The 22,808-nt window shown below is 37.9% G+C and overlaps 2 protein-coding genes across 2 annotated transcripts; one reads left to right on the top strand and one right to left on the bottom strand.

Moving 5' to 3' along the window:
• Nucleotides 1-5,890: 5,890 nt before the first annotated feature.
• On the bottom strand, nucleotides 5,891-12,430 carry edn3b (endothelin 3b). The gene is made up of 4 exons (XM_026368461.1): nucleotides 12,129-12,430; nucleotides 11,831-12,044; nucleotides 9,411-9,569; nucleotides 5,891-8,286 (listed from the first exon to the last, which is right to left on the bottom strand). Exons 1-4 carry the CDS (start codon nucleotides 12,199-12,201, stop codon nucleotides 8,226-8,228), a joined length of 507 nt encoding a protein of 168 aa, XP_026224246.1. The 5' UTR covers nucleotides 12,202-12,430; the 3' UTR covers nucleotides 5,891-8,225.
• Nucleotides 12,431-18,553: 6,123 nt separating this feature from the next.
• ttll9 (tubulin tyrosine ligase-like family, member 9) lies at nucleotides 18,554-22,711 on the top strand. Its single transcript, XM_026368411.1, has 14 exons — nucleotides 18,554-18,705; nucleotides 19,126-19,172; nucleotides 19,253-19,345; nucleotides 19,433-19,544; nucleotides 19,649-19,834; nucleotides 19,919-19,987; nucleotides 20,070-20,160; nucleotides 20,303-20,343; nucleotides 20,451-20,538; nucleotides 20,817-20,875; nucleotides 21,002-21,198; nucleotides 21,611-21,724; nucleotides 22,008-22,132; nucleotides 22,485-22,711. The coding sequence occupies exons 1-14, from the start codon at nucleotides 18,691-18,693 to the stop codon at nucleotides 22,553-22,555; spliced, it is 1,308 nt and encodes a 435-aa protein (XP_026224196.1). The 5' UTR covers nucleotides 18,554-18,690; the 3' UTR covers nucleotides 22,556-22,711.
• Nucleotides 22,712-22,808: the final 97 nt, after the last annotated feature.

The following is a 22,808-nucleotide window of genomic DNA, read 5'->3' as shown; positions in this document are numbered from 1 at the left end:
GTGTTAAGCTTTAGGAGGATCTTCTAGTATTAACCTGTGGCGTCTCACAGACACACAGAAGGCTTTGACCTTCTCTGATTAGTTAGACAGGGGCACCTCGCTCAAAAACCTTCAGGTGGAAATCTGTCTCCACTAGTGTTGCGCTGCGAAATCTATGTAACAGGAGGTTTTGACAGCACTACATTAAAGCTACAGTACAGTTTGCAACTTAGTGCTAGTATTAGACAAAAACACTCGTAGTAGTAGTCGTCAAATTACAATAATTAAGATTTCAATAAACATGAAAACGTGTGGAACCGAATATCTCCATACTGCTGCCAGACTGTTCTACGACTTTTCTATGACTCTATGCTCGTTTCAACTTTTTTCTCATCTTGAAGAATTTAAATAAAAATGCCATTAGCTCATTTGAGAGGGGTGAACTTTGCAGCACAACTGTAAATCGATGGCTGAGGTTGCTGAGTGTGAGCAGCAGTTCACATTCCGTACCTGAATGAACCAGTGGTTGCATGTTACTTCGTTCCTTGGGGTAAGAATCAACTTCTGGCTGCTTAAGAAGTCCAATATTATGAAAGACTGTGCTGTGTATGATTTACCTTTGTGGTGAAGAATTCTACAGATTGATACCTCAGGCGCAAAACATATTTTCCATCACCTTTCTGAAACTAACTTCCTCACCCTCAGAGACCAGTTTTAGCTTGAGGTGCAATGTATGTTGTTTATAATTAGGTACTGTTGCCGTATGTTGTTATTTACTTCAAACTATAGGCCTATAACAACTTTTACTCAGTCCCGTCTGCACCCGCTACACCTCTATCCTAGCTGTTGCTAATGCCACCTCAGTGTTTGCATAAGGACATAGAACCCAAAGAGTATCAAGGACAAATGGTGTGGTGCTTTTGACCAGAACTAGCAGTTCTTAACAACTTTGTTTAATGTCATGGTCAATATCAGTCAGGTGAGAAAGACAATGTGTCACATGTCACACATTAGCATATTAGTATAGTCCCATCTACAAATTCAAAGGTGTCTGTGACTGTCCCACCTGCACTCAAATGGAGGAAAAAAGAAAGAAGAAAATGCAGACAGAGGATAAGAAGCTTTGTTGGTTAACATTCATAGCTAGAAGTCTTGTTTCTGGTAAGCAGCAAAATACACTGTAACTCCATCATTCACTTTTTACCTCAATTCTTGTTGTCTACAAACTCCTGAGCTGCACTGTTATGTTGACCAGCTCCAACAGGCGTCACATAGGTGTTTAGTAGATGCAACACAGAAGAGAAGTAAACGTGCAACTCTGTAACTTAAACTTTTACTGTATTTCTTCAAATGTATATGTAAAGTTACAGGAACAGTTGTCAGATATGTCGTCAGACTGCTGCCTATGATAGAGGAATGCGTTATTAAGTTAATTAGACCTATGTGTTGTTGCATATCCCAATTCTGTTTTATAAATTCACATCACTTATTGTCACTGCACCAATTTCAATGGATAGTTCTGCATAAATATAGTGTAATATCCATAGTTGCAGGGATCCTCCTGATCCAGCACGGTTCAGATCTGTTTACACAGATGAAATGTGAGGGCCGACCTGCTCCTGAGTAGGTTTTAATTTTTTTGGATTCATTGCCAAGGCAATAAACCCAACTTGTGACCAAGGAGATGATCTGTTTGTTCCATGAACACTGACAACAATCTGACAGGGCCGGAGGGGGGAGCAAGCAGTATTCAGACTTTGCTTGAGAGAGTGGCATGATTGCTGAGCAGGATGCATGAGTGTGGATGGTGGCAACAGGAGGGGAATGGGTAGTATGAATGTGTATGTGGCAGGTAGGAGACTGCAGAGCAGCAGGGGAGTGGCCACGGCCAGGCGTGTGTGTGTGTGAACAAGAACAGAAGTAAGAAGAAACGAGGACAAAACTAAAACAAAATGAGGCAGAGACGTGTATCATCCCAATGTGTTCATCAACATTCACGTTAAGTTTTGCAGAATAGTGTAATATGAAGTGCGATCAGAAGTTAAACACCCAACAGTGCCAACTGTTCAGGGCAGAGGAATATTCTAACTATTATGAGAGTAAAATATTAAGGAATACCTCTCTTGCTGGTTACAAAACGGCTCAATTGGGAATATGATTGGTGTTAATCATAATTTTTATTTTATGGAATAAAATCTAGTATTAGTTATTGTTTACCACGTAGAGTTTTTTTTTTTTTTCTTTCAAGTTAAGTGACTGATCTGCATGCACAAGAAAGCACAATAAAGTTTCTTATGACATATACATAAAAACTACAGCTAATGAAACAAAGACACAAAGAAAACAGCTTGGGAAAGTATAACATCCATCAGATGGGTTCTGGAGGTGTGAGACCTGGTACTAAGAAGCAACGAGTCAACAACAGCAGCAACTGTTTATTAGCTTAGCTTAGGCTAGTTTGCTAAGTTGGAGGATAATGCCTGGATTTCTGAGTGGGCCGTGACAATCAGATAAAACTGCCACCCAAACTAGTTGGGTTAGCTGCGGCAGCATAGCCCAAACAAATGAGGCTATGTGAGAGTATTTGCACTTCACTTGGGTGTGGGTGGTAATTAAAGCAGCTTAAGGTATGTTTGGTCAGTCTTAAGGTTTGTCCAACAACAATTTCTTCACGAGGATCAATGAAGTAGTTAAAAAATAAAAGAAACATAGCTGTCACTGTTTTACTTGTTGGATTACTATGCAGTATTAAACATATTAAAACAAAAATCTAAAATACATTTTCTTTGTTTTTCAGTTCATTGTCCTCCTTTGTCTTGGCAGTATGTTTGATTTGTATTTGTGTGTATGTTTCTTGAGGTCCTGGTCTGTGTCACTGGAACACGACAAGTGCAGCAATCTCCCAGCGATTCTCTTTCTTGTTGCTGGTGATACCTTTCAGGTCATCTCTTCGCTTTTATCCTAGTTATCCACTTCTTTCCTCTGGTCTATTGTTTAAGTTGGTAAGTTTACATGGAGATTAAACTTGGTGCCAAACAGATTTCTCCAAGTGAGTTATTAGGGTGAGATGATGTTTATTCTAAGGGTGTTTACAGACCACAATGGGATGCAGCTCAATCATTCCAGGCTCTTGGCTTGAAGGGTCAAAGGTGGCAAAATCTGTGTTCTGGTTAAGTGGCCATGCAAGAGATGCAGGTTCACTTATCTTGAGCCTCAGTGTGACACAGGTCAATCAGAGTCACAAGTTTATTGAGTTGTTGGGCAGCATTCTTGGGGGATTTGGATAATGTATAAGCTCTGTTTTGTGGTCTCCAACTTTAGGGCATCCTCCTTTACAGATGTGTATGGAGTAGATGTAGACTGAGCAGGAGTCTGACGTGCCATGGGATGGTGATGCCTGAAGATCTACTATTTGTTTCATTTGAGCCTCACATATCAAAGGGCAAATTGCAAGAACGTGTTTGTAGCTTAAACCATCTGCAGGGTAGTGTTTAAAACGGTAGGCCCCAGTGCTAGAGCACTACAACGGGGATTTATGGACTTTTTCCGGATGTTCCATTTATTTGGTCTACTCCCCGTTGAGTGATGCATTGTGAGAACAGCTCAACACACACACACAAAATGTTTAAACAAAAATAACCCAGCAGGCTTTTTAAACCATCCATATCAGCCATGATCCAGTAGGCCAATTTTTCATAAATCAGACAGCTGGCAGGTTTTATTACCACTGGGCTGCAGTTGGACAGAAACCTTGAAGTGTGTTTGAGGTTAGCTTAAACATGTGGTGCAGACTTTTTATATTTACCAATGTAAAGCTGGAGTTTTTAGGGAACCATTCATCACTAAACAAGAAAAAGAAAAAAGGAAAGACCCAACTTGAAACGATTGGAAATATAGTTCTAAAATGTAAAGAAACAGGACTCCATTCTGTTCATATTATGATTTACACGATGCAAATATATTTTTTACTAGTTGGTAATTGCAACATAAATGTTTTTTTTTTTTCACTTAGACAAGCCCAGATGCTTGGTAATACTCTAACCAAAAGACAATTCAATGCATCTTTACATGCTATTTTCTTTTTTTTCTGTATTATGTTAACAATGTTAAAAGGTTGTTACCAAATAATTTCAAATACGACGATGGAAGCAGAACCAATAACTTTAGGACAGAGATTATTATAAATCTGTTATAAATCTGGCGTCTGTTTTACGAACCAAATCGAGAATACAAATATTCTATAAATCTTGTGCCACATGCCTAAGGAATGGGTTATTGTTATACACACACACACTAAGCACAACATCAACATCAAATCACTGTGTCTGGAAATACTTGTGTGGGGGTTGTTATTGTCTATCAACTGTCAGTAACCAGTAAAACTTTACTGTGTGGTATTTATACTCAAGGTTTATGGCTTCGTGCAGTACTGAGCCTAGTGCAGACAATCCCACATTCAGAGCTGTATGTTTCCAGTGTGCTGATGCTGGTCCTACCAATGTATGCAGAGTTTTGTCTTTTTTGGTCATTTGGTTTTATACACACACACACACACACACACACACACACAAAAAACAAACAATCATAGTTGTCCTGAACTTATCATCACATGGTCAGGATGTCTGCACAGAAACATATATGCAGGAAGCAGTATTATTGGTGATCACTGTAGACGAGCTATATTGAGGCTCCAGGGAAGGTTCATTTAGGTTGGACTTAGTCTGAAACATTCCTGGATGATAGGTGGTATTAGGGTTTCAAAGGATCCAGTTGGTTGTGTTGTGTTGTGTTTTACTATGAGAACCATCTTCATATTGTAGACATGTAGCTCTGCTGCATGAAATACTTTATGTACTTTATTAATTACTCGAGTATAATTTATAAAGAACAAGAAAAACGAAGAGATAGTAAAGTCTGTTTGTCATAACAGGATATTGTTTCTTGAGACAACAAAAACACATTTTCTCCTTTCAACAAGAAAATGAATCCACTATGACAGGAAATTTTATTTTAGAAATCGTCCACATGATGAAAATATAATCACATTATTAAGAAAAAACAACTCAGATCCTGTGATAATAAGAAAATAATCACAACCATTGATGCACTTCGTTTCTATAAATATCTGTTGTATACTTCTAAACAGAGTAATGTCAGATTCTTAAAAATAAAAATATATCTAATAATAATTATTATATTTTTTGTTGTAAAGTTATTGTAGAGTTATTAATTAGATACTGTCTAAAGTACTGGCCCACTTTGCAAGATAAATAATAAAATAACACCAGACACAGGAGTGAAAGCTGAAAATTGAAAGCAAGTAAGTAACTGGACCTGGTTTGTCTGATAGCTCAGGGGGGGAATGTAGAGTAGGTTTGGACTGTTGATGGTCCTAAAATCATCCTTAATACTACTCTCACTGTTCAAGCACTGCAGTTGTCTTTGTACACACCCAACAGACAATAACAACCCCAGTTAGACAGCCGTGCAGCACACAGTGAGATAGAAGCTCAAATATTCCCCAGAAAGAATTTTAGTGCACTATATGTAGTCTGGCTGAGACGACTTTACACCAGAGGGCTGTGAATTGTAGGATATTACAAAAGAGTGAGTATTTTCATTGTGTTTTTATACAGTGCATGTTAAATACACAAATTATCACCAAAAAGTGAGATTCACTTTATAGTTAGGGATGACAAATCGAAAAGTAACCCATAATATGACTCTAGTTTCTAATTGCAGTATATTTAGTGATAGGTGTACAGTGGTATTTCTTCCAAGTCACAGGATACATACCATGTATAAGAGTGGAAGTATCTCTATTAACATGTAGATGAGTGGTTGACTCCCTGCAGCTAAGATTAATGTAGTGGAAAGTACATTAAAATAAAAGGTAATGAGTGGTAAGAAGTTCTAGTAGTGCACATTTAATTACAAGTTCAAGGCAAAACCGAATTTCTTTTTAATCCATCTTAACTATTCAACTGTTATCTGGCTACTGGCAGGGAAGTTTAGTTATACATACTAGTGAATATTCTTATGTATTTACACTTTTACAGTATAGTTTCTGTTATGCCACACCATTTCAAATTCAATCCCACCTCCGATTCCATGTCTACTGCTCTAATATCATCCTCTTGTCTGCACTGATGACTACACATACAGAAATAGTAGATTGGTACATGTTCATAATATACAAAGCAAAGGATATATTTGTAATTATACATGTTTTTAATGAGTCATTTCCATATGTGAACTTGTGGGGAAGAGCTTTGCCACTTGATTCTGGTTTTGTTTGGGCTTTGTTTTTGTTTGCGTTCACCAGAATGATTGAGTTACTTCAGGATGAAGCCACATAATCACACTGACACTGTCACAATGAAAATGCTTTTTCAGTTTCCCCGAAAAGTAACAATGCAATGCTCCTTGTGGCATTTTTATTAAACAGTTTCACAAGAGTAATTGGTTTTAATCAACAAGTGCAGTGCATTCTTGGCAAGCGATTGGGCAAATAAAAAAGGTTGTGCCAAATTTAGATTGTGCCTGCTCATGTCAAACTCCCTCTTCATGGGAATGCTCTCAGTGTATTGTAACCACAAACCAACGGGCATTAACAAATATGTTCAATTACTGTTTTCTATGTCCATTTTCGTGAGTAGACCAAACAATTTGGTAACAATTTGGTTTGTTGGGACACAATGCTCCCTGACAATTAAGGGACACAATAGAAGGGCTCGTTTGTATGTTAACTGCGGCTTTGGGACAGGAGAACCATTCCTGCTAGTTTGCAAACATTTGAATAGCCAAATAAGAAAATATTGCTTAAATTAATCAAAAAAAAAACTAAAAGACAAAGTGGATGGAGACAGAGCAGTGGAGACACAGGCGAGAGAAGCTGGAAGGATTCAATCTGTCTGTGATAGAGCACTGCGTTTTATAATAGTTAACTCTGTTAGCAGCCTTGCCTAATGGAATTTGACACACCCTAACCACAGTCGGTTACAACCTTGGACAATATGGTGCTTTTTATTTTGTTCCTTCAAAACAAAGAGTTCATTCTGACTGAGAAGCTATTAATGTCCATCAAATCTCTCGGATAGAGGCGTTATTCTCTCCTTTTCTCATTTATTTCTAAATTCTTCTTCACCCTAAGACCTAAACCACTAATACGTCAGCCTCTGTGCTTTTCATCTTCGCGAACCCTGTCTGTGGCATCCGGCTTCAAACCAATTAATTTCCAGTGATGATGTAGGTCTGTAAAAATAAGTCACATAAACATAGTTTCTGCCAAAGCATTACTTTCCTGATAAGACTGGGCACCGTAGCTTCTAGCAAATGTTACTAAGAGGAGTAAATTACGTATTTGTTTAGCTGAAGTTTTATGAACATTTGCTTATTAGTGAGTATGTGTGGTGGTGGTGAAACAAGCAATCTCTATTTTTAACAGGCAATACCTGTGATTAAAATCAATTTATTGTTGCTTTTAGTATTGTCAAAGAAGGTTTTGACAGGAAAACAACTGGATAATATCACCAGCCTAACTCTTTAATTTTGTAAGTAATCCACACCATTCGAGTATCTGAGCTGACTTAGTCTGTACTCATCAATGGCTGGTTCAAAATCAAAGTCAAATTGTTATTTAGAAAGTAGCAGTGAGTGAAAAACACATATATGAGATAGTTAAGTAACAAAGAGCTCAAACGATATATCACTGCTGAAATAACTGAGAACTGAGAACATAATACAGTATTATTCCTCGATCATGTTTTCCTTGGCTCCTCGTGACACTTCTGGCAACACCTTTGGAGAAATGTCTCTGTCTCTTATAGGTTGATACATGTTCATCTCATTGGCTTGGAAAATAAAGTCAGGTGTATTCTACCAGGTGTGAATACGAAGAGTCTGTCTGATCAGGCTTGACAGAGGCAAGACCAATGGCTACTACAGAAGTAAATAATCCTCACGTTGCTCTCAGGAGGTAACAAAAAGGGGAGAGCCTCCATGGATCTGTATTGAATTTGCTGAGGAGGTGAAAAAAAGTGGCCTGACCGAACTTCTCCCAGACTTATGACGGTGAGGAATGTGAGCTTTTCTAAAATCCAGTTAGAGTCCAGAGTTAAAGTCCAGAGTCTTCTCCTTAACTGTAAATGGAGGCAAGTGTGCCAAACGGAGGGAGAAGGGGCCAAGGAGGAGGGAAGAGTCCATCTCTCTAAGAAGGAAGAGCAGAAGATGAAGGCGTCAAACTGTCATCCAGGGCCTGGGACTCTGTGGAGGCTCCTGCTCCTGATGGGCACTGTGTGCAGGGTGCTGGGAAGAAAACATTTCATGTCAAAACAGTAATATAAAAAGGCGAATCCTATGACCTGTGTGCTTTACTTGACCAAATGACCAAAAAAGTTCCAAGACTAGATAGAAATAACTTACATGGGCCAAAAACATTATTTATTGTTAACTGTGGAAAATGATCTGATCTTAAACTTGTGTGTGGCAAAAGTACAGTAGGTGAACTTCTATTAGGTTAACAGCTCATTTGAAGGGGAAATTAGAGTCGGGTGTTTCAATCAAGTGGACAACAGTTGGGTGGATGGCCCTGCTTTATATAAAGAAGAGAAATCTTAGTCTTCACTATCAAAGTCTGATCTTGACAACAAAGGTGAAGTATGTTATGTCTTACAAAGGACAAAGGAAACAACTGCAGACCTTAGAGGAAGAGTTGTTGATGCTCACAAAAAGTGTTTGGACTTCACGACCACAATTCTTTGTCATGCAAATTATTTTACTAATAGTTTACATTCAACAAGACTGTTACCAACTACACCAAGGTGTGTACTGTAATAGTCCAGGAGGTCACAAGGAACCACAGGCTAACATCTAGGATTATTGATTGATTACTATTATTGATGATCATGAGACCATCGTTAGAAGAACATTGAACAGTTGAGCAATGAGGAAAAACATATATTTTTATTTATATTTTTATTAAGTTCTGAACTTAATCGTATAGAAATGCTGTGTAAAAACCCTAAGCATTCATATAAGGGAGCTGACGTTGTTCCGTAAGGGGCTAAAATCCTTCTAAGATGATGTCCAAGACTGATAAACACTTATCTGAAACATTTAGTTGCAGTTATTCCTGCAGATGTGGGTCCACCAGTTGCTGAAGACCCAGGTTTACATACTATTGCCACACGCAAGTATTAAAGATTAAATTCTTTTCTTTATATATATATATATATATATATATATATATACATACATACATATATATTTGTACAACATCTAACTTCTTACAATGTAATTAAAATGTGATTTTTCATGACAATGGATGCAAGAAGTACATTTGATATTAAACAAACAGTATTTTCTATTGCTTTAAGAAGAGCACAGAAAAAGATTCTCTTGTCATGTTTTACACGAAGAATAAGACCTACCGTGACAGACAAAAGTCGTGGCACTCTGGATCTATGTCAAGCACAACACAAATGCAGCGCTGAGTCTTTGTCCCCTCTCTTTTGGTTAGCTGTCCACCAACAGAGCGCCTGATTCGCTGAAGGCCTTGGTAGCTTGACATTCCATAGGGCACAGTGCGTCTATAAGGTTAAAACAATCAGAAAGCATTTTTTTTCAGTAATAATACAAATATGTGATGAATCACGTTGCTGAGAACACAGAGAGAAATAACCTGACAATTAATAGATATTTTAACTTCCGTGATTGATGATGATTTGAACATTAGTTTTTTTATTTAACCACTTGGATGAGTAATGGAAAGCAAAGACATCCAGGAAGAAGGTGAATAATATTAATATTATTCTTATAATATTAGCATTCTAATATATATTAATACAGTTGAAATAAAACTTTACACATCAAATGAACAAAGTACGAGACTCCATCACTGTACATTTGACTCTTCCCATCTGGATAACACTGCTATGTTAAAAAGTTGGCACCGCTTGTCTTCTCTTCATTTTCTCCCACTTTCCACTCCTCTGTTTTTGACCAGCTGTGAAAGATTTAGTAAAAAATGCAACGTGACTTTATGGGCAACGAAGTATTAAGGAGCAAAGAGAAAAGAGAATTTGTTTGAAAACCAATTTGACTATCCCAGTGGGATTTAAACGTAGCTGAAGAGGAAGGTCAGCCTGTGAGGAAAGCCCTCATGGAGCACGCCCCATTAAATCTGTCATTAAATCTATTTTGTCAGTTCGCTGTTGCTTGTAATGGACTAATTTGCTACCTGGAATGAATCCATGCCACCTGCAGTGGTCCTGCCACTTGCATCCACTATATTTGCATGATGCTGCAGCCTGTTTTCCTCAGGGTAAAACACCTTTCACCCTGATTTAGAACAAGTGGTGCTGTAGGTCAGACTTCTATCTTCATACAATGTGTTTCCATTCACTTATGTGATATGTGCACTGAGTCTTGGATGCTACCCATCACCACAGTGTCGAAAACAAGAAGCAATAGGCAGCTTATCTGGAGTAGATGAAGATAATGGCATCACATTGAGATCACGTCTGATTGCTTACTTTCTACCTTTAGCTCAAAGTGTATCTTCCATCATAGCGCAGTGCTCCCTGCAATAATCAGCATACGGGACAAATTTAAAAACACTTCAGTGCAGTCTTTAAACTATGTCAAATTTGTCTCGACTTGCTAAGAAGTAATAAAGTGAGCTGTTTACCTGAAATGCCAATGGCAGTCCTGGCACAAGACAACAGAGGTAGAAAGAATGCTTTCCTGCTGTCTTGCCAAGGATTTTAATATGTGGTTAGGAGATTGTAGATCAAAGCATCACTTCTCAAAACAAGAAGGTGTTAAAAATTATATTTTCAGGTATTGCTACTAATGTGCGGTATTGCCGCATGTTGAACACATATTGTGGAAGTGCAATATGTGTAATTATTCCAGCTGGCAGTTTTCACTTCTTAAGGTTTCACATCACCTGCAGGTCCAACACAACATCTGAGGTGCACTGGTGTTTGATGATCAAAACATGATGCTATTAGTTGTCCCACAACCAATCTGCTAAATTACTTCCACCATTATCAGTAGTAATACCTTGATTATATGTTGCCTCACCCAGTGATTGTCTATGCACAATAGAATAAGATGTTTATGCCACAGGCAGCTCTGCTTCTACCTCTAAAGTTAATGAATCTAAATTGTGGGTAATTTAAAGCGGTATTTTTATTTATTATATATTTATATATTTACCTGGGTTTGAAAGCAGACGTTGATAACAAAATCAAATGTAGGACAGATTTACACCAGGTACCCCAGAGAAACAAGAAGAAGGAAATGAAGAATGAAAATGTATACCATAACATGACAGGTTCAACTTGACCACCTCCATAGAGCAGTTACACCTATAATCACATGTTCAAAAATCAATCTCATGTAATTTTGAAAGCGGGTGGGTGATTTTCTCATTAGATTCCACCCATAATTTAAAATGGGATAAGCCTAATTGAAAGCAGTAAAAGAGAGACCATGAACTGTCACATCTGCGATGATTCCCTCCGGCTCTCCGGTGTCAGACTTTGACCTTGCATGGCGAGTTCCTCCAAATGGGCCTGTCGCCACTTGAACCCGATTGCGTCTGACGCCTCGGGGAAGCTGCGGGACCTGACTTGTGTTTTGACTTCAGTGCACGAATCTCATTCAGAGCTGCACAAAACCACCTACATGCCAATCTGCCTTTGGAAAATCGTCTTCGGGCTATATCCGACTGACAAAAGAGACGAGATGTTGCGCAACAAAGTGTTTTCTCAATAGCAGCACGTCGCGGAGAATTATTGAACAGTTACACATGGAAAAGCTTTTTTATCGAAGCGTGTCTTACTCGGGGGTGTTGATCCAGATGATATCCAAGTGGCAGTAATAGACGCACTCTTTATCCTTGTAGGAATAACAGGTGCAGCGCTTGGATCTAGACTTTGCCTGCGTTGCCTCATGCAGCGAACCGGCGGCTCCCTCGGGGTGGGACACACTGCTGGAGTCTGGGCGCGCTCCAGGGTGGACCACTGAGGTGTCCAAGTTATCAGACGATAGGACACCTTGGAACAAAGATATGTTAGAAATGAAGCCAAAAATGAACACAATAAGGATATAAATGCATTGACTGAATGTTCCAAACGTACCTTTTAGGAAGATCAGTGCAGAAAGTATTGTGAAAAGCATCATTTTCGCTAGAAATGATAGTATCCTTGCCATTTCATTATCAGATAATCCCAAAAACAAGCATAGACTGACGATTACGCAGCGCGCTGTCACATGGATCTTCCATTGGCATCGAGAGACAGTCCCCCAACGGCGTCAGCGTCCATGTGCAGCGCATCTCACGCAGTCCACACGTCAAACAACGAGTCCAAAGATCTTTATCCTGTCTTTGTTTGACATAGATATGAATTATCTCCGTGACACAGCAACGATGCTCCTTGAAGTCACGTCGCCTTCTAAAAAGCCCAAAACAAAGTTTGAGAGCTTAGGGAAAGGGTTGGGTACACGCCCACGCCTCACCCCTCTGTCAGATTCAGCAACACTTTCAGTGTGTGTGTGTGTGTGTGTGTGTGTGTGTGTGTGTGTGTGTGTGTGTGTGTGTGTGTGTGTGATCAGCATGCGCCCTTGGGTCATTAGCGCCTCATCAGCTCAACCGTACAAAGAGGGCATTTCCCTTTTTATTGCTACTTGTAAAACTCAATCACGCACAAGCCCATCCCACAATATGTTTAATATGGACACACCGAGGGAAATGAATGTTCACACTTTGTCTCTCTTGTCATATAACGAGTTGCCCAAGGCCAAGAAGTACTGTACTAATAATGGTGATGGGCATTTTTTACCTATCATGCCCAAAAGTTCTACAGCGAGATGCTTTCTTGGAGGATAAGGGAAGGTGGGGGTGAAGGGGTGGGGCTGCATTTTTAGTAACAACTCCTAAAAACCAGCTGGTGTGGTGCAACCCGAAGCTGGTATGGTGCGGTCGCATCTCTTGGTGTCCCTCAGCATGAGGACTAAAGATGTGTCAAGGACAGTAACCTCAGGCATCAAGATGCTGAAGTGTATGGATTTAACAAAGTCTTTGATGTGGACTACTGCTAATAAACTGTTGAACTGATGATGTGAGTGAGCTCAGTACCTGCAAATCACCAAATAGACCCAAGAACACTAATAGAGACAGAGGAGGTTAGAACCACATAGAACCACCTAACCCCCAGATCAAGATCACTCTACAGGAGCCAAAAGACAGAAGAATAAATTCAGAGTGTTCGCCATAAGTCTGAAGAATAAAAAGACCTGGTCACACATGTAAAGGCCTGAAACTGGACAGATTAGACAGATCAACCTGTTCCACAATGATGGAAATTTTAAAGTATGGGGTTTAAAAAAGAACAGCTCATAATCCAAAGCTTGTGTTTTAAAAGTTCAAACACTAAAGTGTTGTTGAGTGATCGAGTGAATCACTGAACTTTAGTCAAATTCAGCATGTGTTTCTTGTACTGATGACCAGAGTTTGTGAAGTGAGACAAACTGTCGATGGCTGCAGTTCAGACCTGGCAGAGCATCATGAGAACAAGCATCCAGTGATGTGAGGGATCATAGACACCAAGCAGTCAGTAACTGATTTGCAATCTAATATAAAATGCCACAGTCACATTTCAATGGGGATCATGCCCAGTCCTGCTCCTGGAGCTGAAGCCACAGTAATTTAATTTATCATTAAATTATTAAATGACCGTGAAAGCTCAAATATTTGGAGGCAATCAAATTAACTGAGAAACTCTTGAATGTTGTTATGAACTGGGCACAGAGTTGTATGTGTCTGAGTACGTGTTGACCTCTCGAACATAAAAAGCATCACACCATCATTGTAGGTAAATGGGAACACGTTTAGGAAGGACGTTTTGTGCACATCTAGTAAATAAAGAGAGAAGGAAATTTTTATGAGGGTGTTTGTACTTAATGCTAATAATCTAATTTATCTAACAACAGGCTATGATAAAGGAGTGGACACACAGGTAAACTCATTAATCTGCTTAGATTTTCAAGAATATTCACATGGTTGTAATGTGAAAATAATTGTTCAAAGATTGTATAAATATTTACAAATAATAATTAAGTGAATTGAACTACAGGACTCCTGTTGTAGAAGTTGGAGAAACTTTTATACATATCAAACAAATGCACTTACCTGAACAGTTATATAACACCATAGGGATATTGGTGCTTTTCTCCACATGCTTTAATAATCCAAAGTCTCTTGTCCAGTTTACCTTTTTTCTCTTCTTACATACAGTAAGAGTCTTGGACTTGTCTTCCCCTAAAAAGGCATCCAGCAAACCTAAATCTGTCTGACTTGTGACTGCCCTCTGGTTCCTTTCCAAATTCCCCAAGGCTAGAGTTTTGTGCCATACCCCAACTCTCTGGCACAGTCCCTAAGTTGGGAAACAGGGAGAATTCCAGATAAATGAAGACCATATTCTGTTTTCATTCTCCTGACCAGAGTTGTGGAGACAGAACGCTATCAAAAATTGACTGTGTGTGGTTTAGTGGTGACATGAAGCATGCATACTTCCATTGAATCAATTTGAGTTTTTCAGTGAAGGATCACTTGCCACCATCTGGTTACCTGGATGTTGTAAGTGAGTTCAATCAGAAGTAGTTGTTTACACTAAGCAGACACTTAAAACTATTAACAAGAAGCACAAAATGTCCAACACCTTCTATTGGCATAGATGATCAAGGTGATGAAACTCAGGGTGTGGAACCAAGTAGTAGTATAAACTATCATGTAATTGCATCTTACATCACATTGTAGCACTTTCTTCACCTCATGTTCATTAAACTGACTGACTGAATTCATATAGAACCTACCACAGTTTCCAGACAGGAAATTACTGGATTACCCAGATTGAGCTAATACTATATTTATACAGAATCGTTTTTTTTTTTTATCTTCCTATCTTCCTATTTTCTTGTTTAACTGAAACAGTCAGACATATGGTTTGACATGAGAACACACTGCATGTACTGTATATTCACCTTGTGAAATGTTAATTGTAGCTGCCCTCTCTCTAATCAAGAGAGAATAAACTCATTGTAAGGTACATTAGGCTTTGGGTGACATAGGGGAATGTAATCCTTTTCCGAAGGATTCCAGCTGCCACTCTGTCCTGTTTTTCTTGGCCTCCTCTTATATTTTAATAGAAAATATTTGGGGTGTGTAAAGCCTAGGGATTTGCAGACACATTACCCATGGAGTGTAATGCAGTTCCTGAGTCAGGGAGAGGAGAAATAACAAACAGTTGCATGAACATCTCAGAGACCGACGCTAATATGTATGTGAGCCTGTTAAAATTAATATGATGAACTGTGATATAAAATGTTTCTATACATCTGATAACGGTAAATCAAATAAAGCACAGAGAGAGAGACACAACCTGTTCTTCATTGCTGTTATAATTTTCTTCAGCATTAGGCTCCAGTTTATTGCTTCAAGCAGAATAGATCTCATTAGATCTGGAAATAAATAAGAACCTTTCTTCACAGACACTTATAGAAGAATGTAATGAATGTAATTATGACCTGGATGCTTATCAGTTACATTTTTCAGCAGTCTAGATCCAGGCAACGTTGGTGGAATTGTATTTGTGGCCAGGTATATAGAATTATTTGCAAGACATGACTCTGTTTTGACAAAGTAGCAGTTTGACCTCAAATGGTGTGAGTTCCTGGTATTTTACAATGTACAGGTAATAAATATACAGCAGATATAGTCCCAATGACCCTTACTGTGTCATGCTTCAGAGGTTTAAGCCGTCCTCCCTTTGCTTCTGTGAATTGCTTTAACATTGAACTAGAGGTGTTTCTTGTGCATGCGGGGAAGAGCTTGAACACATTACAAAGATTCTGCATGAAGATCTACAGTCCAAATAAACTTTGCACTTTATTCTGAGGTCACGTTAAAGTCAACAAGATTATTATTATTGCCTTAAGAATAAAATCAAAATTCCTGGAATTCCATACATTTCATGCTTTATGAATAAACCATATCAGAAGCATATGGTTTACCAGGATAGATGACTAAGGACCCACTGAAAATCGTATTACCTGTGGGATGCTTCACAGTGAGTGGTGGTATTGAGTTTTAGCAAAACCCACACTGTGGTAAATAGGCATTGTTAAACTAGGCCAGTAAAAGATAACCTAGATTTTAAAAACCCGGATTAGTAAAAAATAAAATAAAATAGGATAATAATTGAAATTAATCTTTAGGTCTATAGAATACATAGGTTGCATATTTATCAGAGACAAACCTATGCGTTGATCCTCAAAAACAATTCCCATTCCTGGATACTCACTGAGTTGTTTTTTTCATGTTGTGTAAGGACAAAAACATACTCGGTTAGCCAAAATTGCAGGATAACGGGCACAGCTACTGCTGGAGACAGATTGAAAGTCTCTGGAGGAATGACTGCCAAACCAAAAACTGTTGAACAGACACACATGCAGGAAAGTCACTTCATAGTAAAAGCTTGCCAAGGGTGCTGCTTGAGAGCTTGACCTCTTTATTGGCAACGGTGGTTTAAGCAATTATTAGGGCTTTAGAAATAAAGTTTTGCAGGGACTGAATTTTAAAACATAAACTACTAAACTTGAAAATGAAATGGTGAATGGAAACTCATGGTAAAGGGCTAAGTATGATCACACAAGACACCAATAGCAGGCAAATACAGTAATTCACCTGCATTGTTTTTAAAATAGGGTTGTTTGCAGTTGGAGGAACTGTTATTTAGATTACTACTTGAATACTTGAATATCTAACCTCACAGTTCTAGCTCACATTTTTATTGCATTTGTCACTATCTCTCTTATTTTTCACTGAGTTGAAGATTTCTACTATTCTTCTACTTTTCTACTATGTCATACCTGTATAATTTCACAACTGTCGACGCACTGGTAGCTGGTCAAAAACATTAAAAGTTGAAGCCCTTTTAATTTAAGTAAGTTCAGATTATTTATGTCAGAATCTAGAGTATAGTTGATTGTTTGCTCATTGGTGGGTGGCTGAGACCCAGAAACATGCACAGAAAACAGCACAGGGGGATTTTTCACTGGAATCTGAATGAGGTGTAAGATCCTAATCCAGTACAGATTACAGGGTATTTAAAACAATAAATGTAAATGTTTTTAGAAACTGGAAATGAATAGGCTAAGCTGGACCATGTTGTACATACTGATCCAAGTCTATGAAGGTCCTGGCTCATGGGAAAACACATTCCCTGCATATTTACTCCCTCACGCACCAACATATTGTCATGACCTCCACAGACCTGGATCAGTATATACAGCATGGTCCAGCTTTCTCCATGGCAGATTCTTTTCTTTCATGATCTTCCTGTCAAGGTAAATTGCTGGGTGCAATCACTGCACCATTTGTCTCTTGGGCACATTTTATCATTACAAATCTGTGTTTGTGACATGAGTCCATACACTGGAATTGTCTTTAGAATAAATGAAAGAATTGAATTTATTTGAGTATTGTGTTAAGTCATGGCCCAACCCCCATGGCATTAGATCAAATATCAGCAACACCATAATCATTCTAAATAATAGTGATTGTCATCGTAACCACATCCTCACAACGTTTTCTTCCTAAACATAAAAGCATTTCTTTAATAAGATGCCAATTGAAATTCCTTCTTGTCTTTTTCTAACAGTCAATGTGAATCATTTATGTCCATCATCTTATTTGCATCCTTTACATTATCAAACAAATTAAGTTTGCAGTACAAGCTCATTTTCAGCTTTCAGTTTTTCAGTTTCAATTTTCAAACCCAAATTCTGATGACATACATGTACGTATTTAAAGATCTTTTGTTGTGTATTGCATTTTAATATTTATTTGGCTCAGTCTATTCTCTAACCTGTTAATACTGAACACAGTAAACCTATAAATATAGAGAAAACATCTGATGGGATTTAATTTGGCTATATTAAAAACAAACAAACAAAAAACAGATTAACAACTTAAAAATATATATTTTTGATTGGATTTCTGATTTGATGTTTATTGTTTGTTATAGTTATATCACAATATCACACAGGCCAGTGAGAATAAGATGTTTATTTAGTCTTTCCTCACATATCAAATCGATTCATAGACAAACAAACATATTACAAATATTTTGACATGTTAAATTATTTGATGAAGCAAGTAATATTTAATACTAAAAAAAATAAATAAATAAATAAATAAATCTGTAGGGCAAGATGAGGAGCTTATTCTCTGGCTATAAAAGGGGTTCCCAGCAAATCAGTTGGATGACGCTCTGGCTCCACCAAGTGGTATGAACGAGCAAACCCACACCAATAAAGAAGAAGAAACTGGACACCTACATTTATTAACATAAAGCTGCTATTTTTGTCAAACGTGTGTGATATATTTTAGATTTCACTGTTGATAGTGTGTCAATAACCCAGCCTTGGAGATGCTACGGAAACACGCTAGGACAAACTTCCTTTGTCACTCGGTGGTTGGGTTACTATGGCGACTGTTGTCAAACACTGAAGCTCTGTTACTTTATTGTTAGCAGCTTGTTTATACGCTTTGCTAACTGACGCTACATCGTATACACGTGTTTGATATAGCCACATGCTAAAACTATCTTTATTTGTTACCATTTCATTGTGTGCGCATACATGTCGAAGTATAAGGTAAAGCAACGTGTGCACAAATTGTTGTCTTGTGCGCTTTTTGTTGACACGAGAATAGAAGGGGACATAAAAGGCTGTTGTGCGTTAGCTCTAATTAGCTCGCTTTGCTAAAGTTTTGTTTTATACGTGACTAGCTAGTTAAGTTGCTTGTACGATCAACCATACCTGGTTTGAAGAATTATTAAGTAGCAGGGTTAGAGTTAACCCTAGTTTACACCTCAAAAAACGTGAAGCACAAACTGACGGGAAGGGTTGAAGCTAAATGTAGCAATTAGCTTAATTAGTTAGCTTGATTAGCTGTTACTAATCGAAGCGTGGGTTATAATTTCAATCTGATCTGATCTGAAGATTTGTAAGTTTAAATTTTGTACTCAAGATCAAACATATGCGTATCTCGGTTTGCTTTCTTCACATTTGCAGACACCTGGATACAAAGGTTCATGTGACAATGGCAAAAGCGAGGAGCGGTGGGTATTACTTTAAAGTGGAGGCAAATTAATAATTATTCACATCTATTAATAACACTGACTGTGTTATGTCTCATCAGGGAGATAATAAGCTGTGTGCGTTATAAATGTGGGCTACTGGGAACCATACAGGATGTTCTGCGCCAGAGACCAGGATGGGTTGAAGTCAAAGAGTGAGTAGGGTTGTGTGGTCTTTATCACATCAGCTATGGCTGAATACATTTTTGGCTTGTATGTGATGTCTATTCTCTTTCTCACAGTGATGGAGAGTGGGATTTCAACTGGTGTGACGTGGGCTGGCTCAGGGAGAATTTTGATCATTCATATCTTGAGGAACATGTAAGGATAAATCACTTTCGCAACCATTATGAGGTGAGGCAGCATCTAGTAAGCTGGATATTTAGTGGTAATAATTATATACTGTATATTGTATATGAAAAGTCATGTAGTCTTTTTTTTTGTGTCTTATGTTACAGCTGACTCGCAAAAACTTCATGGTGAAAAACCTCAAAAGATACCGAAAAAACCTTGAAAGAGAAATTGGCCGTATGGAAGCATCCAAATGTGATTTCTTCCCCTGTACCTTTACATTGCCCAGCGAGTATCATCTCTTTGTAGAGGAGTTTAAAAGATACCCTGGTAGTACCTGGATCATGAAACCGGTTTGCCTGAGTATAATACATGCATTTGGATGATCTCAAAGATTAAAATTAAGTTGAAAATGCTAATTATTTATAGTTTTTTAGGTAGCAAAATCTCAAGGGAAAGGCATATTCCTGTTCAGAAAACTGAAAGACATCATAGACTGGAAGAAGGTAATGTTCACTGACTTAAATCAATAGAAAAAGGCATTCTACATATTTACAGATTCAGATAGTTAAAACTATATCGACACAGGATGGTACCCGCTCAGAAGATCAGAAAGATGCAACTCAAGTGGAAAGCTATGTGGCACAACGATACATAGAGAACCCCTACCTAATTAATGGTAAAGAACAAAATCAAAAATATATTTTTATCTTGAATCTCTTTTTTTTTATATTATGACACGTTCTACCTAACAACTTAACAAAAAACAGAAGCGGACGCAAGGGGAATAATAACTAAATCTAACCTTTTTGTCCCCTTAGGCAGAAAATTTGATCTGAGGGTCTATGTTCTAGTCACATCAGTAAGTACTCAACCTTTAAAATTACTTTAAAAAGTGTTTCATACCAAATGGTAAGTTTTGTTGCATGCATGAACCAGTTTGAATGCTTTTGTATATATGTGTTTCAGTATATCCCCTTGAAGGCCTGGCTGTATCGAGATGGCTTTGCTCGCTTCTCAAGCACCCGCTTCTCTCTTAGCAGTATTAATGACAAGTGTATCTTTTTTTTTTTTTTTTTTTTTTTGGTGGGGTAAAGGGGGTTGTGCCATTTTCTTACCTTTCATTTCAAAGTTGTTACACTTCTGTAATCTTGTTGGTAACAAAAGATCCCTTAACGAGTTTCTAATTAAATATCAATGCAAACTCTGTTTTAAATAGTCCGGTTTGACCCAATTTCTCAGGCTGTTTCTAATTTTGTCGCATTCATCCTCGTCCCTGTAGAAGTACATACATCATTAAAGTTCTCAAATTCTCCTTAGTGCCTCTTTATGCAGATATGCACCTCACCAATGTGGCAGTTCAAAAAACAGCGCCTGACTATGATCCACAAAAGGTGAGTGATTCAAGTACCTAAAAGAACTTAAACTTGTTATATTAATTTCAAATATTTCTCATATTTCACCCTTTTCTCCTTCAGTTTTGTCTGTATTTCTCTGTTATTTAATCCATTTCTAAAAAGGGATGTAAGTGGCAGATGCAGCAACTTCGAAGATACCTGACTGCAAAACATGGAAGAGAGATGGTGGAAACCCTGTTTAAAGAGATGGATAACATCTTTGTCCGCAGTCTACAGAGTGTACAAAAGGTCATTATAAATGACAAACATTGCTTTGAGCTCTATGGGTACGACATTCTACTGGATCAGAACCTCAAACCGTGAGTACTCACACACATGCATATATGTGCTTTAACTGTGCATTAGCTATACATATTCACTTACAAACATACAGTACGCCACTAAGGCATGTATGCCCACAGATACAGCACATGTACAGACAAGCAAACATGGCGCATGTTTTACTTGTCATACTGGGTACTTTCAAAGCCGTAAATCTGCTAGTGTTAGGCTCCAGAATTAACCATAAATAACCTCATAAATCCTCACAGCATACCTGACAAGTGTGCAATAATCCAGTTGTAAATAATAACACTAATTACAGTTTATCTGGCCAATGCAAATGTATCATTCATTTAACTGCATGCGTGTACCTAGCAGTCTTTATCATCAGTGCAATAACAAGGTTAAGCAAATGTTTGGTGAATGCCATCACCCTCCATGTCTTTGCAGCTGGTTAATTGAAGTGAATGCTTCTCCATCATACACGCCCAGCAGCCAAGAGGATTACGAAATGAAGTGCAGATTGCTAGAGGATACTTTGAATGTTGTTGATATGGAGGGAAGGTAAAGACCTCTTTCTCCTTATCTGTTTGACTTTTTATGATTTGGGGAAAGGTTGCCAAAGATCACTGTCATATTCTATATTAAATATTTTTATGGATATAGTCTTTTTTAGCATACATACAGTATTTTTGGCAGAACAAGAAGCTTCTTTGAGAAACGCTTGACTTTGTCAAGTAGCAACAATAAACAACTGTTCAGCAACCATTTTTCTCAGATCACAGAGTGAATACTATACAACAGATGAATGTGCTGTGCTCTAATTAACTGTGGTTTTCCTCATTAGGCTGACTGGCAAAGAGAAAAGGGTGGGTGGCTACGATCTCATGTGGAATGATGGACCTGTCTATAGAGAGGATGTCAACCTAGAAACATTTGGCAGTTCGTGTTTCACTGCCAACACACACTTAGGTAATCTAACTGTGCTAATAATGCAAAGTTCAGCCAAACGTATTTCTACACCTTACAAGAGTTTCCATTTGTGAGATTGTGGGTAGGAAAAAAGCACTGTTTGCAATTTCCTGGATTTCTGCATACATTGTTCATGAAATGTGATCTGTTTCAAATTCAAAAATATCAACAAACACAACATTTGATAAAATACAGTCATGCTTAATGTTTGGAGAGGGAAATATCACTTTGTACTGTACAAAGACATGAAAGATCATGACTATTTTATACAGTTTTTTTTAATCATCTTATATCAAATATTTTTAGTTGATATATATTTTTAGCTGACGTATACACTGCTTCCTTGTTGCAGGGTGTGTGAATGACAGAGAGAAGCAGCTTCGCCGGCTAATGAAACCATTTCCTGGCCAGAAGAGAATGTAATAACATCCATAATACTTTTTTTTATACCTACTGTAAATGTTGTAATACTTTAAATTGCAAATATAAGAGAGGTATGTGGGTATAAAATTGTTTTGCTTGATATTGTAGTATTCTGCTTTTTTATGAGCATGACAGTATGTTTGGGATTTAAAGTGTATCAGCAATAAAAACTGTTCTGAATATTTTTTTACTTCTTTAAACATCACCACCAAAGAATGACCAACAGATCACTACCCATTGTGTGCAAAACATT

This window comes from Anabas testudineus, chromosome 7 (assembly GCF_900324465.2).
Source record: "Anabas testudineus chromosome 7, fAnaTes1.2, whole genome shotgun sequence".
Classification (NCBI taxonomy): domain Eukaryota; kingdom Metazoa; phylum Chordata; class Actinopteri; order Anabantiformes; family Anabantidae; genus Anabas; species Anabas testudineus.
Note: the sequence above shows the minus strand (reverse complement) of the source record. Positions and strands in the feature narration are given on the sequence as shown.

Bases quoted from the DNA above. Each gene is read 5' to 3' on its own strand.
- edn3b (XM_026368461.1), bottom strand. From the start codon at position 12,201: ATGGCAAGGATACTATCATTTCTAGCGAAAATGATGCTTTTCACAATA. The intron at 12,045-12,128 runs GTACGTTTGGAA...CTTTGTTCCAAG, and splicing joins TGCACTGATCTTCCTAAAAG to GTGTCCTATCGTCTGATAAC. The intron at 8,287-9,410 runs GTAGGTCTTATT...TTTTCTTCCCAG, and splicing joins CACGACTTTTGTCTGTCACG to CACCCTGCACACAGTGCCCA.
- ttll9 (XM_026368411.1), top strand. The intron at 19,988-20,069 runs GTAATGTTCACT...ATATCGACACAG, and splicing joins ACATCATAGACTGGAAGAAG to GATGGTACCCGCTCAGAAGA. The intron at 21,725-22,007 runs GTAAAGACCTCT...TTTCCTCATTAG, and splicing joins GTTGTTGATATGGAGGGAAG to GCTGACTGGCAAAGAGAAAA.